The sequence below is a fragment of the Pristiophorus japonicus genome, chromosome X, assembly GCF_044704955.1.
Source record: "Pristiophorus japonicus isolate sPriJap1 chromosome X, sPriJap1.hap1, whole genome shotgun sequence".
Lineage (NCBI taxonomy): Eukaryota > Metazoa > Chordata > Chondrichthyes > Pristiophoridae > Pristiophorus > Pristiophorus japonicus.
In genome coordinates, this window is record NC_092010.1 from 15,951,748 (window position 1) to 15,967,753 (window position 16,006).

General features: G+C 44.9%; 1 protein-coding gene across 1 annotated transcript in view; it reads right to left on the minus strand.

Moving 5' to 3' along the window:
• col2a1a (collagen, type II, alpha 1a) overlaps nt 1-3,714 on the minus strand; it is a 98,251-nt gene extending 94,537 nt beyond the window's left edge. The window contains exons 1-2 of the mRNA XM_070869409.1: nt 3,663-3,714; nt 3,001-3,017 (exon numbers count right to left, since the gene is read on the minus strand). Coding sequence (XP_070725510.1) covers nt 3,001-3,017; nt 3,663-3,672 — 27 coding nt within the window. The 5' untranslated portion in view covers nt 3,673-3,714. The remainder of the gene's footprint in view (nt 1-3,000; nt 3,018-3,662) is intronic.
• Nucleotides 3,715-16,006: the final 12,292 nt, after the last annotated feature.

Sequence of the window (16,006 nt, forward strand, 5' to 3'; positions counted from 1 at the left end):
GAGAGGACACGATTATCGTATCTTTCTGCAGGGGGTTCCTGGAGTGGGTATTGTAGTTTCCTTTTCAAAAATACAGATGATTACACTCAGACAATGTTTGTGATTGTATTCAGCGTATGATCAGTGATTGGTAGTCAGGGCATTGTCAGTGATTGTATTTGGGTAGTGTCAGTAACTGTATACAGTCTGTGACAGTATTCAGTGTACTATCTGACTGTACTCGGGTCAATATTAATAACTGAACTCAAGGCGGTGATTGCAGACAGTGTCGGTGACTGTAGACAGTTTCGGTGACTGTAGACAGCGTCGGTGACTGTCGACAGTGTCGGTGACTTTAGACAGTGTCGGTGACTTTAGGCAGTGTCGGTGACTTTAGACAGAGCCGTGTCGGTGACTGTAGACAGGGCTGTGTCGGTGACTGTAGACAGTGTCAGTGACAGTAGACAGTGTCGGTGACTGTAGACAGTGTCAGTGACTGTAGACAGTGTCAGTGACTGTAGACAGTGTCGGTGACTGTAGACAATGTCGGTGACTGTAGACAGTGTCGGTGACAGTAGACAGTGTCAGTGACTGTAGACAGTGTCAGTGACTGTAGACAGTGTCGGTGACTGTAGACAATGTCGGTGACTGTAGACAGTGTCGGTGACTGTAGACAATGTCAGTGACAGTAGACAGTGTCGGTGACTTTAGACAGGGCTGTGTCGGTGACTGTAGACAGCATCGGTGACTGTAGACAGTGTCGGTGACTGTAGACAGCGTTGGTGACTGTAGACAGCGTCGGTGACTGTAGACAGAGTCGGTGACTGTAGACAATGTCGGTGACCTGTAGACAGCGTCGGTGACTGTAGACAATGTCAGTGACCTGTAGACAGTGTCGGTGACAGTAGACAGTGTCGGTGACTGTAGACAGTGTCGGTGACTGTAGACAGCGTCAGTGACTGTAGACAATGTCAGTGACCTGTAGACAGTGTCGGTGACTGTAGACAGTGTCGGTGACTGTAGACAGCGTCAGTGACTGTAGACAATGTCGGTGACTGCAGACAATGTCGGTGACTGTAGACAGCGTCGGCGACTGTAGACAATGTCGGTGACTGTAGACTGCGTCGGTGACTGTAGACAGCGTCGGTGACTGTAGACAGTGTCGGTGACTGTAGACTGCGTCGGTGACTGTAGACAGCGTCGGTGACTGTAGACAGTGTCGGTGACTGTAGACAGCGTCGGTGACTGTAGACAATGTTGGTGACTGTAGACAATGTCGGTGACTGTAGACAGCGTCGGTGACTGTAGACAATGTCGGTGACTGTAGACACGACTGTAGACAGCGTCGGTGACTTTAGACAGTGTCGGTGACCTGTAGACAGCGTCGGTGACTGTAGACAATGTCGGTGACTGTAGACAGCGTCGGTGACTGTAGACAATGTCGGTGACTGCAGACACGACTGTAGACAGCGTCGGTGACTGTAGACAGTGTCGGTGACCTGTAGACAGCGTCGGTGACTGTAGACAATGTCGGTGACTGTAGACAATGTCGGTGACTGTAGACAGTGTCGGTGACTGTAGACAATGTCGGTGACTGTAGACAGTGTCGGTGACTGTAGACAATGTCGGTGACTGTAGACAGTGTCGGTGACTGTAGACAGTGTCGGTGACTGTAGACAGCGTCGGTGACTGTAGACAATGTCGGTGACTGTAGACAGTGTCGGTGACTGTAGACAGTGTCGGTGACTGTAGACAATGTCGGTGACTGTAGACAGCGTTGGTGACTGTAGACAGTGTCGGTGACTGTAGACAATGTCGGTGACTGTAGACAGTGTCGGTGACTGCCGACAGTGTCGGTGACTGCAGACAGCGTCGGTGACTGCCGACAGTGTCGGTGACTGAAGACAATGTCGGTGACAGTAGTCAGTGTCGGTGACAGTAGTCAGTGTCGGTGACAGTAGACAGTGTCGGTGACAGTAGTCAGTGTCGGTGACTGTAGACAGCGTCGGTGACTGTAGACAGAGTCGGTGACTGTAGATAGTGTCGGTGACTGCCGACAGTGTCGGTGACAGTAGACAGTGTCGGTGACTGTAGACAGTGTCGGTAACTGCAGACAGGGCCGTGCCGGTGACTGTAGACAGTGTCGGTGACTATAGACAGCGTCGGTGACTGTAGACAGTGTCGGTGACGATAGACAGCCTCGGTGACAGTAGACAGTGTCGGTGACTGCAGACAGGGCCATGCCGGTGACTGTAGACAGTGTCGGTGACTGCAGACAGTGTCCGTGACTGTAGACAAGGCAGGGTCAGTGAGTGTTTTCAGGGCAGTGTCAGGGAGTAATCTTTGGGCCATTGTCAGGGACTGTGCTCAGGACCATGCTCCAGGGAAGTGTGGGACGTTCTATTGTGCAGGTACTGAAACGTTATTATTAGTTCAAACAATGTTTGAAAATAACAATACTTAAAAAGTGTAATTTTAATGTGGTGGATCCTGAGGTTGCTCTGTACTTCTGCTCCAGGTGTACTGACTGTGGATAATGTTACAGTCTGTCTTTTGTACTATGATGTGCCTCAGGCAAATGCTCGGTCAGTCACTTAACATTTCACTTATGCCCATTAAAATTATTTTCTTGCCAGCTGTGTACAATAAACATATTCTTCACCCTATTCACCAAATAGCAAATCCTGTAGTAAATATATATTGGGTCTGATCACCAGTAATGAAAATTAAGCTGCATAAATCCATTAAATAATGAACTGCAGGTCGGACAAGATGTGCAAATCCATTGACCTCTAAAGGATCATGGTGTGGAGTAGGTAAAAGAATCATGTGCACTCAGTCATTCCCTATATACATTCCACAGTGCCTGATCTGGATAAAGGGACTGTTGTTCTGTGTGGTGGGGCTGGGCTGATGCCATTAACAGGCTTGTACTATCGTTAACTCTACACAATACTCAGGCTTGGACATAAAATGTTTAAGCCAATCTAAACATGCAAGTCATTGATAGTATGATCTTACCTTAGGACCTCTCTGCCCTGTGTGTGATGGGAAGGAAAAAAAAATGATACGTTATACAGTGTCTTTAATGAGAGCTATATCCACATGTACATAATATGGCATTCACAGACTAACAGTGCTGCCCTAGCTGGGGTGGAGGTACTTGATAAAAATCCCAGCCTTGGTTTCCCACACTGGTGTGGGGCAATGACTGTAGACACTGTCAGTGACGTGCATTTGACTGCCACTGAGCTATGGCTGCAACACCTGCCCATCCAGATACAAATATTTAACTCTGCAAACATCAGGGAATTGTCTGTCAAGTACTTACGATTCAGTGCAATAAAACCAGCAAGCACATATCAGAATGTATTAAAAAAAAAGGCTCGCAAAATGACCTGTTAAAAAAGCAAATTATCAGATAACGATTAATCCTCCAGCAGAGTTTGGGATTTTTTAAAGAAAAAAGCTTCTTAAAGTCAGCATTTTTTGGCAAAACAAAATTGCTCAGTTGGCATTAAGGCTTGGCTAGATAATAAGCATAATTGAATATATATCTTTAAACATTTGCAGCAAATACTTATTTTTAAAAAAGCATAATCTGATTTACAAAGATCCCGTACTTCTCTTTTGCCTCTTTTATTTACTGACACAAGCAGTAATAAATGTTCAAAGATTTGTACCTGACTTCATCTTATTTTATACAGGAGACCCAACAGTATGCAGGTCATCTGTGGAACACTCAGCACCAGCAGCAGAATTCACAACAATAAATTCAAAGTCTTAAATCTTTCCGATTTGCACACAAAAGTACAAAAGGAGAGAAAATCTCTAATTTTGGTCTAGACAGCCATTAGGAGAAATGTGTGGAAGAGTTTGACTGTACGGAACTTGGCAAATATTTTTCATAGTGGCATTGAGGTACAGGTGCTGGTGTATTCACAGCCCAATCTGTTCCCACGAGAAGTGGGGAATCTCAGGAGATTGTTGATGTTAACTATCTCCGGAGTGCATTCAACTCACATGTCACATGAAACAGGAACAGTGAGGGAACACACAGTGCTTCTGCTAAGGTCAGGTGCTTTACAGGTGTTTTAGGAGGTGGATACATTTGGGATGTAAAATCGTGGAGCTATGAAGGCCCTTTTTTAATTTTAAATTGACCCAACGTAGTAACTACTTGCAATTTGATGAAATCAGCTTTCGGAAATGAAAGCAAGAATCGCAGTGTGTGACACTCAGCTAGAATGTGACTCACTTTGTGACTTGACTTTTATTTCCCGACTGGGTACTTCGTAGGAAAAAAACGCCAGTGAATCGATTTCTAATTCTCATAAAATGATCAAAGCGAGCTTGCAAAATCCAGCCTAGTCTCGATATCTTTGAACTTACTGCAGCAATGAATAAAACGACAGCAAAAGAGAAAGTACAAGAAAAATACAGATTTCACCTTTTTGTTTGAAAACACAGCAGCCACTGATGGACAAATCTTCCCAGGGAAGACCCTGGCGATTGTGTCCATGAATGGGGACTTTACAGTAATTTATTTATATAGGAAAAAAATAAATAAATTACGATCGCTGGGAGCAGCTCGGTCGTTCAGACAGATAGGGCAGCATTCTCCAAAGGGAATCTCAGGATTAGGGCAATCTTTAAGATCTTCGCAGATTATCTCGTCGCAAAGGATAATCCCAGTGTCACAGACACAGATTCTACAAGGCTCGGGTTTCCACACATCTTTGTCACTATATCTTTGCCCGTCTTGCACACAGTTCACTTGCAGCTCCTCTGTAAGTGAATGGCGGGCGGAGAGGAGAGAAAGAGAGGGCAAGAAATCTGTTAGTCATAAATAACAGACTGAGACGCACGACAAAACAATCATGAGTTTCTGTACATATCTACTCGAATAAAATTCTCGTTTAAAACTTTCCAGGCTAGTTATACTGCAATAGAACAATATTGAATGTACTATCGGAATTAATAACTATGATTACAAAAATATCAGTTTTCCTATATATTATATATAAAAGTATAACATATATATACATAAGTATTTATAATTATCTTAATTACACATAAAACCCTTTATATTTCCAAATTTACATGTAGGTTAAATTCTTGCAGCATCTAAATGAAAACATTTTCAAGAAGTTACCAAAAGCTGGAATATCCGGTTGTAAATCTACAAGCCATGAGCTACTTCATTGTCGTAGAATATTTTTTTAGCAATATATGTGTCCATATAGCTAGACAATGGAAGCACATGCACACAATTTCCACCAGATGGCGGCATTGTAACACCCCACTCACATTCTAACTCAAAGCTAAATATGTATATCAATAAACGTCAATAAAATCGCGGCATAATAACGAATTTTAGAATTCCTTTGCTGAAACTACTGCATTTTATTCGAGGTTTCATTTACAAAGCCTGACTGCTAATTGCCCGTTATAAAAAATCTAGTCGAAAGCGCTGTGTATCCATTGTGATCAAAACTGGGGAAACGGTCTATTGGAGGTATGAGAATATTAAATATGTATTTATGAATATGCAAAACGTTTTTAAATTAGTACTTTTCTTTAGCAAACCATATTATTTCAATATTTAAGACATGTCAATATCAGGTATAAATTGCAATCGGAGGTATGATGGAAGCTGTCTCGCCTCTGGAATGTGCCCAGTTGTTGGTTTGGGATCAGCTTCTCTCCCATGTGTGAGCCCGGTAGACCCTCAGATCGAATGAATAGATCTCATTCTCAATTGACATACAGAGCCGCCGATTCACAGCGTACTGTCGGGACCAGGTTAAATAAATAGTAAGGGGATTGCAATCAATCCACAGACACACACACACACTCACACCTCTCCAGGCAAACAGCAGAGACACAAAAGCATCATTCAGAACCTGCTCACATCCAGCTCCTGCTTGCATTCCAACGCGTATCTGAACTGCAGTCTAACTTCCAGAAATAAATAACCCAAAGGTAACTATGCTTGGAAGACATTATAGCACTTTCATTTAACATGTATTTCCAGCTATTTATATATAATATTGATATATATTTCAGAGAGCTAACTAGCAACTTGAAACATATTGAACCATTTCTGGAGACCAATGAGAGATTTTCACTGGGTATTCGTAAAGGGAACAAATTACAAGGTCACTGTCAGAACCTCTGGGGTTAGGAGGCTCGAACTTTCTGCTATTTCAAAGTGGGGGGGTGCAGTATTTCAGACTCCATGACTACTTTGAAATCTTTATATACCAGTTTACTAGCTGCGCTGCTCTGAAGTGTTCCTTTGTATTTTTGGACTGAACTGAAGAGGTTTGATATGTAACTAGCGCATTCTAACCACACTATAATACAAACAAACAGCTTTTAAAAGAGGAACACGCCTTTCATGTCTTTCCAAATCCATCTCAACTCCAATTTTGATAACTAATGATGTATTTTATGGCTCGAAATTACAAACACAAACACGTTTTTTTTCTCTAGCCCTTTCAATTTAGCTTCACTTCTGCTGACAAACTGAAGTCTCTAATCTTACAATCAGGGATCAGACACAATACACCCGGCTCACCCCAGCCAGGTGTTTCAAACTTTCAGAGGTAAGGGGAGGAATTGATGTCTAGAGCGTCGTGAGTGCTGACTGGTTGTAAAACGATAGAAGAAAGAGTGACTGGCTTCGCATGAAGGGCGAAGACAGACAAGAGCGAGAGAGCCTAGACCGTATCAAGTGACACAGAAACCTGTCCTTTCTTGTTAGATCGGCCTGTATCTTTTATTGTTGCTTTCTGTTGTTACTGAGTTTAGACGAGTACATTTCAAGTTTCATAGTAAACCTGGGATTCGTCTAAATACCGTGGCAGATGTCCGAATCAGGTTAACAGATGTACCAATTAGAGTCTTTTTAAAATATTTTAAACTAGTAGAAAATTCATAACCTTAGCTACAATTTGTAAGCATAAGTTATTGTGGCTAAAATATAGGAAAATAAAGGTGAGTTAAGCAACTCCAAATAGGATCTGTGGATACTTTTCTCCGATTATGCTAAAGTTATATAGTCCCAAGTTATCTCTCTGTCCCATTCTTGTGTTACCGTGAATAGGAGGATGTCAGGGTGCTGGGCAGGACTGTTTGATCCCTCGACTGGGCCCCTCTGGAGGAGGCGCTTCCCCCCTCCAGTCTGGCCACCTATCAATCTCCCTCACAGTTTCTATCTGTCCTCACGCCATCCCACCGTAAAAGTCTGTTTTTTTTTTAACCCCTTTCCTCTCGCTCGCCTCCAGTGCCTGTGTTATGGCTTTGGCTGCCAAAACTTGACACAGGAGTCGTTCCTCGGCTCCAAGTCCCCCCCGCCTCTCAGTAGAGCTGTTAAATTTATTCTCTTGACCTCAGCATCATCAGCTTGGCTGGGGAATTTAAGCAATTCCTCTCAAAACCGTCATGAAATACTTCCAGCTCGTCTGAGCTGCGTGCACACTCCACGTTCAGTGTGGTTTGAAGACCTTTGCAAACTTCCAAGTTAATTTATCCTTCTAGTGCTACCTTTAGATAGACTCTGCTAAGTTTGCAGTTCAACCCCACTGCTTTGTCCTGGTTCCTAACCCAAAGTGTCAGGAGTAGGAAGCTGCAGACTTAAAAAAATAATAAAGGAATTTCGATGGATTGGGGGAATTCTGATCTTCAAGTTTACCGGATTAAAACTTCCCAGGTTGGCTGTGTATTACTGATTCAAACACACCATTTCCCTCCCCCCCCCCCCCCCCCCCACCCAAGACCTGCTTATACTTTCAACTGGACAAGTACTGCTCCTGAATCCCGGAATCCCCACTCCACTTTTCGCAATTCCAACAGTTTTAGAAAAAAAACTTTTTAAAACAGGTTCCTTTTGATTTCACAAACTCGCTTCAAACTTTAAAAAGGTTTCAAACCGACACAATACATCAAAGAGATACACATGACTCTCACATATGACGCCCCCCGTTACTTTTAAACAGTCCCACAAGCGTTTCAATTAAAAACAATAAAAATAACGATAAAAAATTTCAGAAGTGTAATTCTCTGTACCCTCCCCCAATCTTTTCATTGCTGAATTTCCAATTGAAGACCCTTCTATAAAACTAATCATAAACTTTTATTTTACACGAATTCACTTTTTGCAAGCATTTTTTTTTGTAAGAATGAAAAAGATACACTTACGGATATCTGGGTCTTGACATTTGACAACAGCTAATAGGATGGCTTGCGTTGCTGCAAGCAGCACTAATGTTCGGGAGTCCACAAACCTGAACATATCTAAATATTAGACATGCAGAGTCGTTATGTGGATGAAGAGAGAAGAGGAGTCCCACGATTACCGAGCCGTCATAAAGTCAACCTTGGAACGGGTAAAAAAGGTATCCAGTACCGGGCCCCAGCAGAAACTCAGCGCTCTCTGCTCTGGGCCGGGTACTGCAGTTTTAAATCCGCTCTCCCTTCAATGACTGCGTATATCCCCACTGTTTGTGAATCTGATCCACCCCTTGCCCCCCAGTCGAGCTGTAACCCGACCCTCTCCAATCCTTTGCTCGCTCTCCCCATTCACCAAGGCCCCGCCTTCCAGCCCAGCCAGCCGTCCCCAAAATACTGCTTTTAAAAAACTAACTTTCTAAAAAAAACTTTCAGCGTGAACTTCATCACGGTTAAAACAAGTTTTTCTTAATTAAAAACCACCATTTGAAAGTCAGTTACAACACACGTTTTCTTAAAATTGGTCGTTTTGAACTTAGCAAGGAGAAATAGAGTTTTGCTCAACTTTTCGAGAAGTTTTATGCAGACGTTTTGAGTGAATTGTGAATACAGGAGCTGGTGCCCCGGGCTTAAAAGAGCGTCTTAGTCTTTATAATTCTATATATTCCTGGGTGAGACAAACCCAAGACCCCCTTTAAAAAAAACCTTAATGATTTATCATAGCATCGCAAATTTAGACCAACTCGAATCAAACATTTATTTCAGCAAGTGTTCCCGACTTTAACGTTTCACGTGTGTATTCTCTTTGTGAAAAATCCCATGGGCTTCACTTTCCGACCAGCTTTTTCTCTCTGCAACATTGCAGTGCAAGCTCAAACTAGAACAGGAATCTATTGCAGTGAAAAAGAAACGTTACTTTATGCTTGGTAGGTTCCGTTGAAATGTGAAGTTGTAAGACTTTAGAAGAAATACTGCCAGGTTTTTAGTTAACTCCAATAATCTTTCAGAATTATTTTTACGTTTTGTTTTTCTGTATGATAGATATTTAAAGAAATGTCTTTAAACAACGAAGTGTCTTTCTGAATAATATTGGGCAATTCAGATTTTGTTTATTAAAAGCCTTGCCTATCAGTTTGAGGGACAACTCTGCTCACAGTATTTAAGATTTCCACTGGACGAAGTTGTGAAAACAGGATTACAGAGCACAGTCTGTGTTCACAGTTTATTACTTTGAAATAATCACGATGTATTTGATATTTTGTTCACCTGTCGCAGATTTGAGAGTTTCAGAAAGTTCTGGGGAGTGAATGTGTTAACTGTGTTCTCAGTGACGGGACTCTGGCACGCGCAGAGACAATTGTGTCCGATTTTGAGATGTTCCCATGGCTTGAGGCTAGCTCCTGTGCGGACTGACGTGCTCCCTTACACTCTAGAGGAGCATGCAGGAGCCCCCTTACACACCCTGCAGACAGTCCACTAATTCGTTGACCATTGTCAGCAAACTTGCACCAAAAAGCATATCTCCGGTGTCGGCTGCACACTAACTTTTAATGATCTACTGTGACTGAAAGACTGGGGGACTGGGGCTGCAATGGGCATTATTTGCCTTGAATTCTAGATGCAGGTGTCCTTGACCTCCATGTTTCAATCCAGAAGACATCAATGGACTATTTTTGTTGCTTTGTCTGTATCACATTTTATGTGTGGTCCCCAAGATTCTAATTCCCTCCAATCTTGTATCTGCTCCTCACCCCTAGTCTAACAGATCCATCTACAACCAGCTCCCATCAACAGTTTCTAACTTCAACTTTTGTCCGTCAGTCAAACTTGACAACCATGCACTGAAACTGTTGGGTCTTAGCGTTGTGTTGGTTTCTTTTGTGATAAAAATGAACTCTCTGTGATAAAAATGAACAAAAGAAATTTGTGAATGAACTTTTTTCACAGGCCCCCCTCCCCCAATAAACTTCATCCAGTGGATTTTTTTGAGGGGATGGAGCGAGTTTGACAGCTGCCATTCAGAAAGAAAGAGCAACCAATTGATGAGGGAGCGTCACTGGAAATCCGACCAATTGGAGCCCGAGGTGTGCAGAATGTCCTAACGTGATTGGTCCAGGTGTTAAGGTGGGTGGGAGGGGCTGTTGTCACGTGATGTAACACCACAATGGAAAATCGACCCAGTGAGATGGATGGAGAGTCAGCTTCCCATTCTGTGGAGGTAGCATTGCCATTACAGTCAGCAGACTGGATAAATGGTCAAGTTTAAGTGTTCAGAATAGACAATTGAAGAATAATTGAATGAATCTGTAATAAAAAATGAAAATACTGGAAATACACAACAGGTCTCACAGCTTCTGCAAAGAGAAAAGGCAGGTTAAGGTTTTTGGGTATAACCCTTTGTTAGAAATGAAAGTTGAAAGATAAACAAACCTCCTAATTAGGATTGAAAAAAAGAGAGGGGAAGGGGATACCACAGCTATTCCAATCACAAAAAGGCTAAATTGCTCTCACTACAACCCAACCCTCACATTTTAGATTTTCCAATCAACCCACAAAAGATTTGCTTAAGAGATTTTGTGTCTATTATAATCCCAGTTTGTTTTAACCAACATACCCCATCAAAATATGCATATAAGTATTCTAAAACATGAATATACTTCTATTACACATAACTCCTCCACTTTATGGTAATGTTAGATTACAGTAAGTTCATGGATGTCTGACTGTAGAATCATGTCCAAGATTTTTGATTGGTTCAAAGTTTCTGCTGCAAAAAAGGAAATAAAGGTTAAAATAAAACTGAAAAAAGAGGCTCATGACAAATGTCAGGAGAAAGATGCAGTTAATAACCAGGAAGATTATGGAAAGTGCAAGAGGGAATTGAAAAAAGTTAATATGTTACAAGAGATGTTACGAGAAAAGATTAGCAGGCAATATTAAATTGAACCCGAAAACATTTTATAAACATATAGGGGTCGAAATTGATCAAAGGCAAGTTCTGCCCATTTACCGTTGAAAAGACCGCTAAGATCCTGACGGTACTTTGGGCGGAACTTTGGTCAAAAAATAGGAAAAAAAACTCTCGGCAGGAAAAATGGGTGTTGCATGTGGATTCTCGGCGATCCTGGTCAAATTAAGTCCGAGGCTAGAGTCGGCCTAGGGAGGGGGGAAAACACAAAAAATATTTTTTCAAAAAATAAAAAATAAAATATCGGAAAACATTCAAAGGACCTTTTTTAACTGAATCGCTGCAAAAGAATTAAAAAAAAACATTCACTAACCTTTTATTGGAGTGTTTCATACTGACCATCCATCAAAAGGCTGCTCCAATTGGGTGTTTTTTTTTTCAGAAGTATGGATCACCACTCCCACCAAACTCGGGTGGGAGCGGTTTCCCAGCGTTGAACGCTGGCAGTCCGCTCCCCAGTGGTATTTCGAACCCACTGGCCTGAGGCCCTGATGAAATTCCCAATGAATGAAAGACCGCCCAAAACAAGGAAATACTGCCGAGAAACGCGGCGGTAGGCTGATCAATTTCTAGCCCTTAAAGTGTAAGCGGTTAGCTAGGGAAAAAGATGGGCCTAATAAGGACCCAAAGGGAAATCTTCATGTAGAGGCAGAGGACATAGCCAAAGTATTAAATGTGTAGTTTGCACCTGTCTTCACAAACGAACCAGATGATGTGAAGTTTACACTAAAAGAGGAAAGGGAAGTTATGGACAGGATAGTAATAGATCGAGAAGACGGACTAAAAAGATTAGCATTACTGAAAGTTGGTAAGACATCTGGTCCTAGGTTGCTGAGAAAGCAAAGGTACAAATAGCAGAGGCATTGGTCACAATATTTAAGAACATAAGAAATAGGAGCAGGAGTAGGCCCTACGGTCCATCGAGCCTGATCCGCCATTCAATAAGATTGTGACTGATCATCGACCTCAACTCCACTTTCTCGCCCGATCTCCATATTCCTTGATTCTCCTAGACTCCAAAAATCTATTTATCAGACTTGATTATATTCAGAGACTCAGCATCCACAGCCCTCTGGGGCAAAGAATTCCAAAGATTCACAACCCTTTGAGTGAAGAAATTCCTCCTCATCTCAGTCCTAAATGGCCGACCCCTTATCCTGAGACTGTGCCCCCTAGTTCTCGACACTCCAGCCCGGGGGAAACAACTACTCAGCGTCTACCCTGTCAATCCCCTTCAGAATCTTGTATGTTTCGATGAGATCACCTCTCATTCTTCTAAACTGCAGAGAGTATTGGCCCATTCTCCACAATCTCTCATCATAAGACAGCCCTCTCATCCCAGGAATCAATCTAGTGAACCTTCGTTGTACCACCTCCAAGGCAAGTATATCCTTCCTTAGATAAGGGGACCAAAACTGTGCACAGTACTCCAGGTGTGGTCTCACCAGGGGCACCCAAATCTCTCTGAACACCAACATTTAAAAGTTTCTCACCATTTAAAAAATATTCTGTTTTTCTATTCTTTCTACCAAAAGTGAATAACCTCATATTTCCCTTTATTATACTCCATCTGCCACCTTACTGCCCACTCACTTACTCTGTCTATATCCCTTTGCAGACACTTTGTGTTCTCTTCACAGCTTACTGTCCCACCTAGCTTTGTATCATCAGCAAACTTGGATACATTACACTTGGTCCCTTCATCTAGGTTATTAATATAGATTGTAAATAGCTGAAGCCCCAGCACTGATCCTTGCGGCATCCCACTAGTTACTGCCTGCCAACCTGAAAAAGACCCGTTTATCCCTACTCTCTGTTTTCTGTCCGTTAACCAATCTTCTGTCCATGCTAATACATTAACTCCAATCTCTTGAGCCCTGATCTGTGTAATAATCTTTCATGTGCACCTTATCGAATGTCTTTTGCAAATCCAAATATACTACATCCACTGGTTTCCATTTATCTATCCTGCTACTTACATCCTCAAAAAACTCTAATAAATTTGTCAAACACAATTTCAATCCTCATTGGATACATGAGCAGTGCTAGATGGACTGGAGGGTTGCTAATTTTATATCACTGTTCAAGAAAGCGGCGGGGGGGGGGGGGGGGAGACGGGGGGGGGGCGGGAAAGAGATAAAGCAGGAAATTACAGGCCAGTTAACCTAACATCGGTGGTGGGGAAGTTATTGAAAACTGTAATGTATGCACCTGTGAGTATGCTCACAGCTTTGTAGAGCTGTTGCCTACGAAAGAGTTGTAGAGCTGTTGCTCACCACTCACATAGGGGGCTGGACAGGACTGCTCCAAGTGCTGTCCTACAGGGGTCGAGCGCTAGTCATGAACCAGCTGGTGGCCGCTATGCTGTGGTACCGGTTGGTCATTTTGACCCCTCCCCCTGCGTTTGTCGCCAAGATATAGAAGAAGCTGGTGGACTTCTTCTGGAACAACAGGAAGCACTTAAGTCTCCCGCTTAGGGAGGGCGGTCAGTCGTTGGTGTGCGTTGGCACCGAGCTAGCGAATTTCCGTCTTCAGACCCTGCAGAGATACCTTTACGGCGCGCCCCCTCCTAGGTGGCGTGCGCTGGTGACGTATTTCTTCCGCCAGCAGTACTGCCTCAATTATGACACGCAGCTCCTGTTTGTGAGCCTGGGGGGCGTAAGGACCGCCATGCAGGGGCTGCCTGTCTTTTACCAGGAACTCATCAGGGTCTGGAACAGCGTCGCCACCAAACGCAGCTCTCCACCGGCTGGAGTGGCGGCTGTCCTGCAGGAGCCGCTGCTCAGGAATCCATACCTCCACGACCGCGGTTTTAGGTGGCAGGCGGACAAGAGGTCTGTGGCTGGTGAAGTGACCAGGGTCAGGGACCTGCTCGATGGCGGAGGAGCGGGCTGGATGGCGCCAGACACGCTGGCACGGCACCTAAATTCGGCCGACGTCCGCCGCGCGGCCGATGCCATCGAGTCACTAAAAACAGCTCTGGGCACTGACTCCGTGTCGAGGAGGCTCAAGCACGTGGGGAGATCCCGTCCGAACTGACCCCAGTCCGGACGGAATTCCTCATCGGCGCCAAGCCCTGAAACCTCCCTCGGGAGCCGGCGCCTCACAACTTGAGCCGCCTCGGGGAAATTCTCTCCGTGCCTTTCAGTTCTGCGTGGAAGGGTTTCCTGTATAGGCTGCTCCTGCACACTCTCCACCTTGCCATCCTCGTCTGCCATCCGGAGGAGGCGGGGGTCCCCGATGGAGCGCACTCTACGCGGGAGTCCTCCCACTATTTATTGGGTACTTGGCCTGGAGGGTGGCGCACTGAGCAGTCCCGTGCAATAAATTTTTAAGCCGTTTCACGGGCTCCCAGGCCGCCTGCAATTTCTGCGGTCTGGAGGAGTCCGTGTTCCATGTTTTTACGGAATGTGCGAGGTTGCAGCCCCTGTTACATTATTTAAAGGGGCTGCTCCTCAAATTCTGGTTGCACTTCAGTCCCACACTCCTGATCTTTGGGCACCCTGTGTGGAAGGGAGCGGGTAGGTCCGAGGGCCTCCTCGTAGGACTGCTCCTGGGCACGGCCAAGGGGGCCATCAGCCGGTCCAGGCAGCGGGCGGTCGAGGGGGTCGTTCAGCCAGACTGCCTGCCTCTCTTCTGCGGTTACATCCGGGCCAGGGTGTCCCTGGAGATGGAGCATGCGGTGTCCACCGGTACGCTCGCGGCCTTCCGCGAGAGGTGGGCGCCGGAGGGACTGGAGTGCATCATCACCCCCGGCAACCAAATTTTAATTTGATTTCATATGTTTTAAAGTTTAATTTGTTTTATTGCCGGTTTTATTGCCCCCCCTTTTAGCCAGGGGACACTTGTATAATTTGCCTCTCGGTGCCCTCGGAAACTCCCGGCCAAAAAAACAAGGGGGCACTTGTTTGAAAATGTTTGGAGTGTGGCCCCCCCCACCCCGCCCCTTAATGGGAGCACTTGATTTAATTGATTTATTTGTCTTCAACCAAAAAGAGTTGTAGAGCTGTTGCTCATCATTCACATAGGGCACTGGACAGGACTACTCCATGTGCTGTCCTACAGGGGTCGAGCGCTAGTCATAAAGCAGCTGGTGGCCACTACGCTGTGGTACCGGTTGGTCACTTTGACCCCTCCCCCTGCGTTTGTCACGAAGATACAGAAGAAGCTTGTCGACTTCTTCTGGGACAACAGGAAGCATTGGGTCTCTGCCGCGGCTCTGAGTCTCCCGCTTAGGGAGGGCAGTCAGGCGTTGGTGTGCGTGTGCACCCAGGCTGCGACGTTCCTTCTTCAGTCCCTGCACATCGAGCATCCTCCCAGATGGTGTGATCTGTTAACGTATTTCTTCCGGCAGCAGTACAGCCTCAACTATGGGAGGCGTCCGGGCCTCCATGCAGCGGCTGCCTGTCTTTTACCAGGAACTCATCAGGATTTGGAACAAGATCACCTGCAAGCGCAGTTGTTACTCGTCTGGAGTGGCGGCTGTCCTTCAGGAGCTGCTGCTCAGGAATCCGTACTTCCACAACCGCAGATTTAGGTGGCAGGCGAAGGAGAGAGCTATGTTTGGCATGGTGACAAGAGTCAGGGTCCTACTGGATTGCAGAGGAGCGGGTTGGATGGCGCCAGAGGAGCTGATGCAGCGACTATCCTGCGCCGATGTCAGGTTCGTGGCCAAAGCCATCGTCGCTACAAGTGGCACTGGGCCCTGACTCCAATAGCTGTGTTGAGGAGGATCAAGCACGTGGGGCGATCCCGTCCGAACTGACCCCCGTCCGAATGGAATTCCTCATCGGCGGCAAGCCCCAAAACCACCCTCGGGATCTG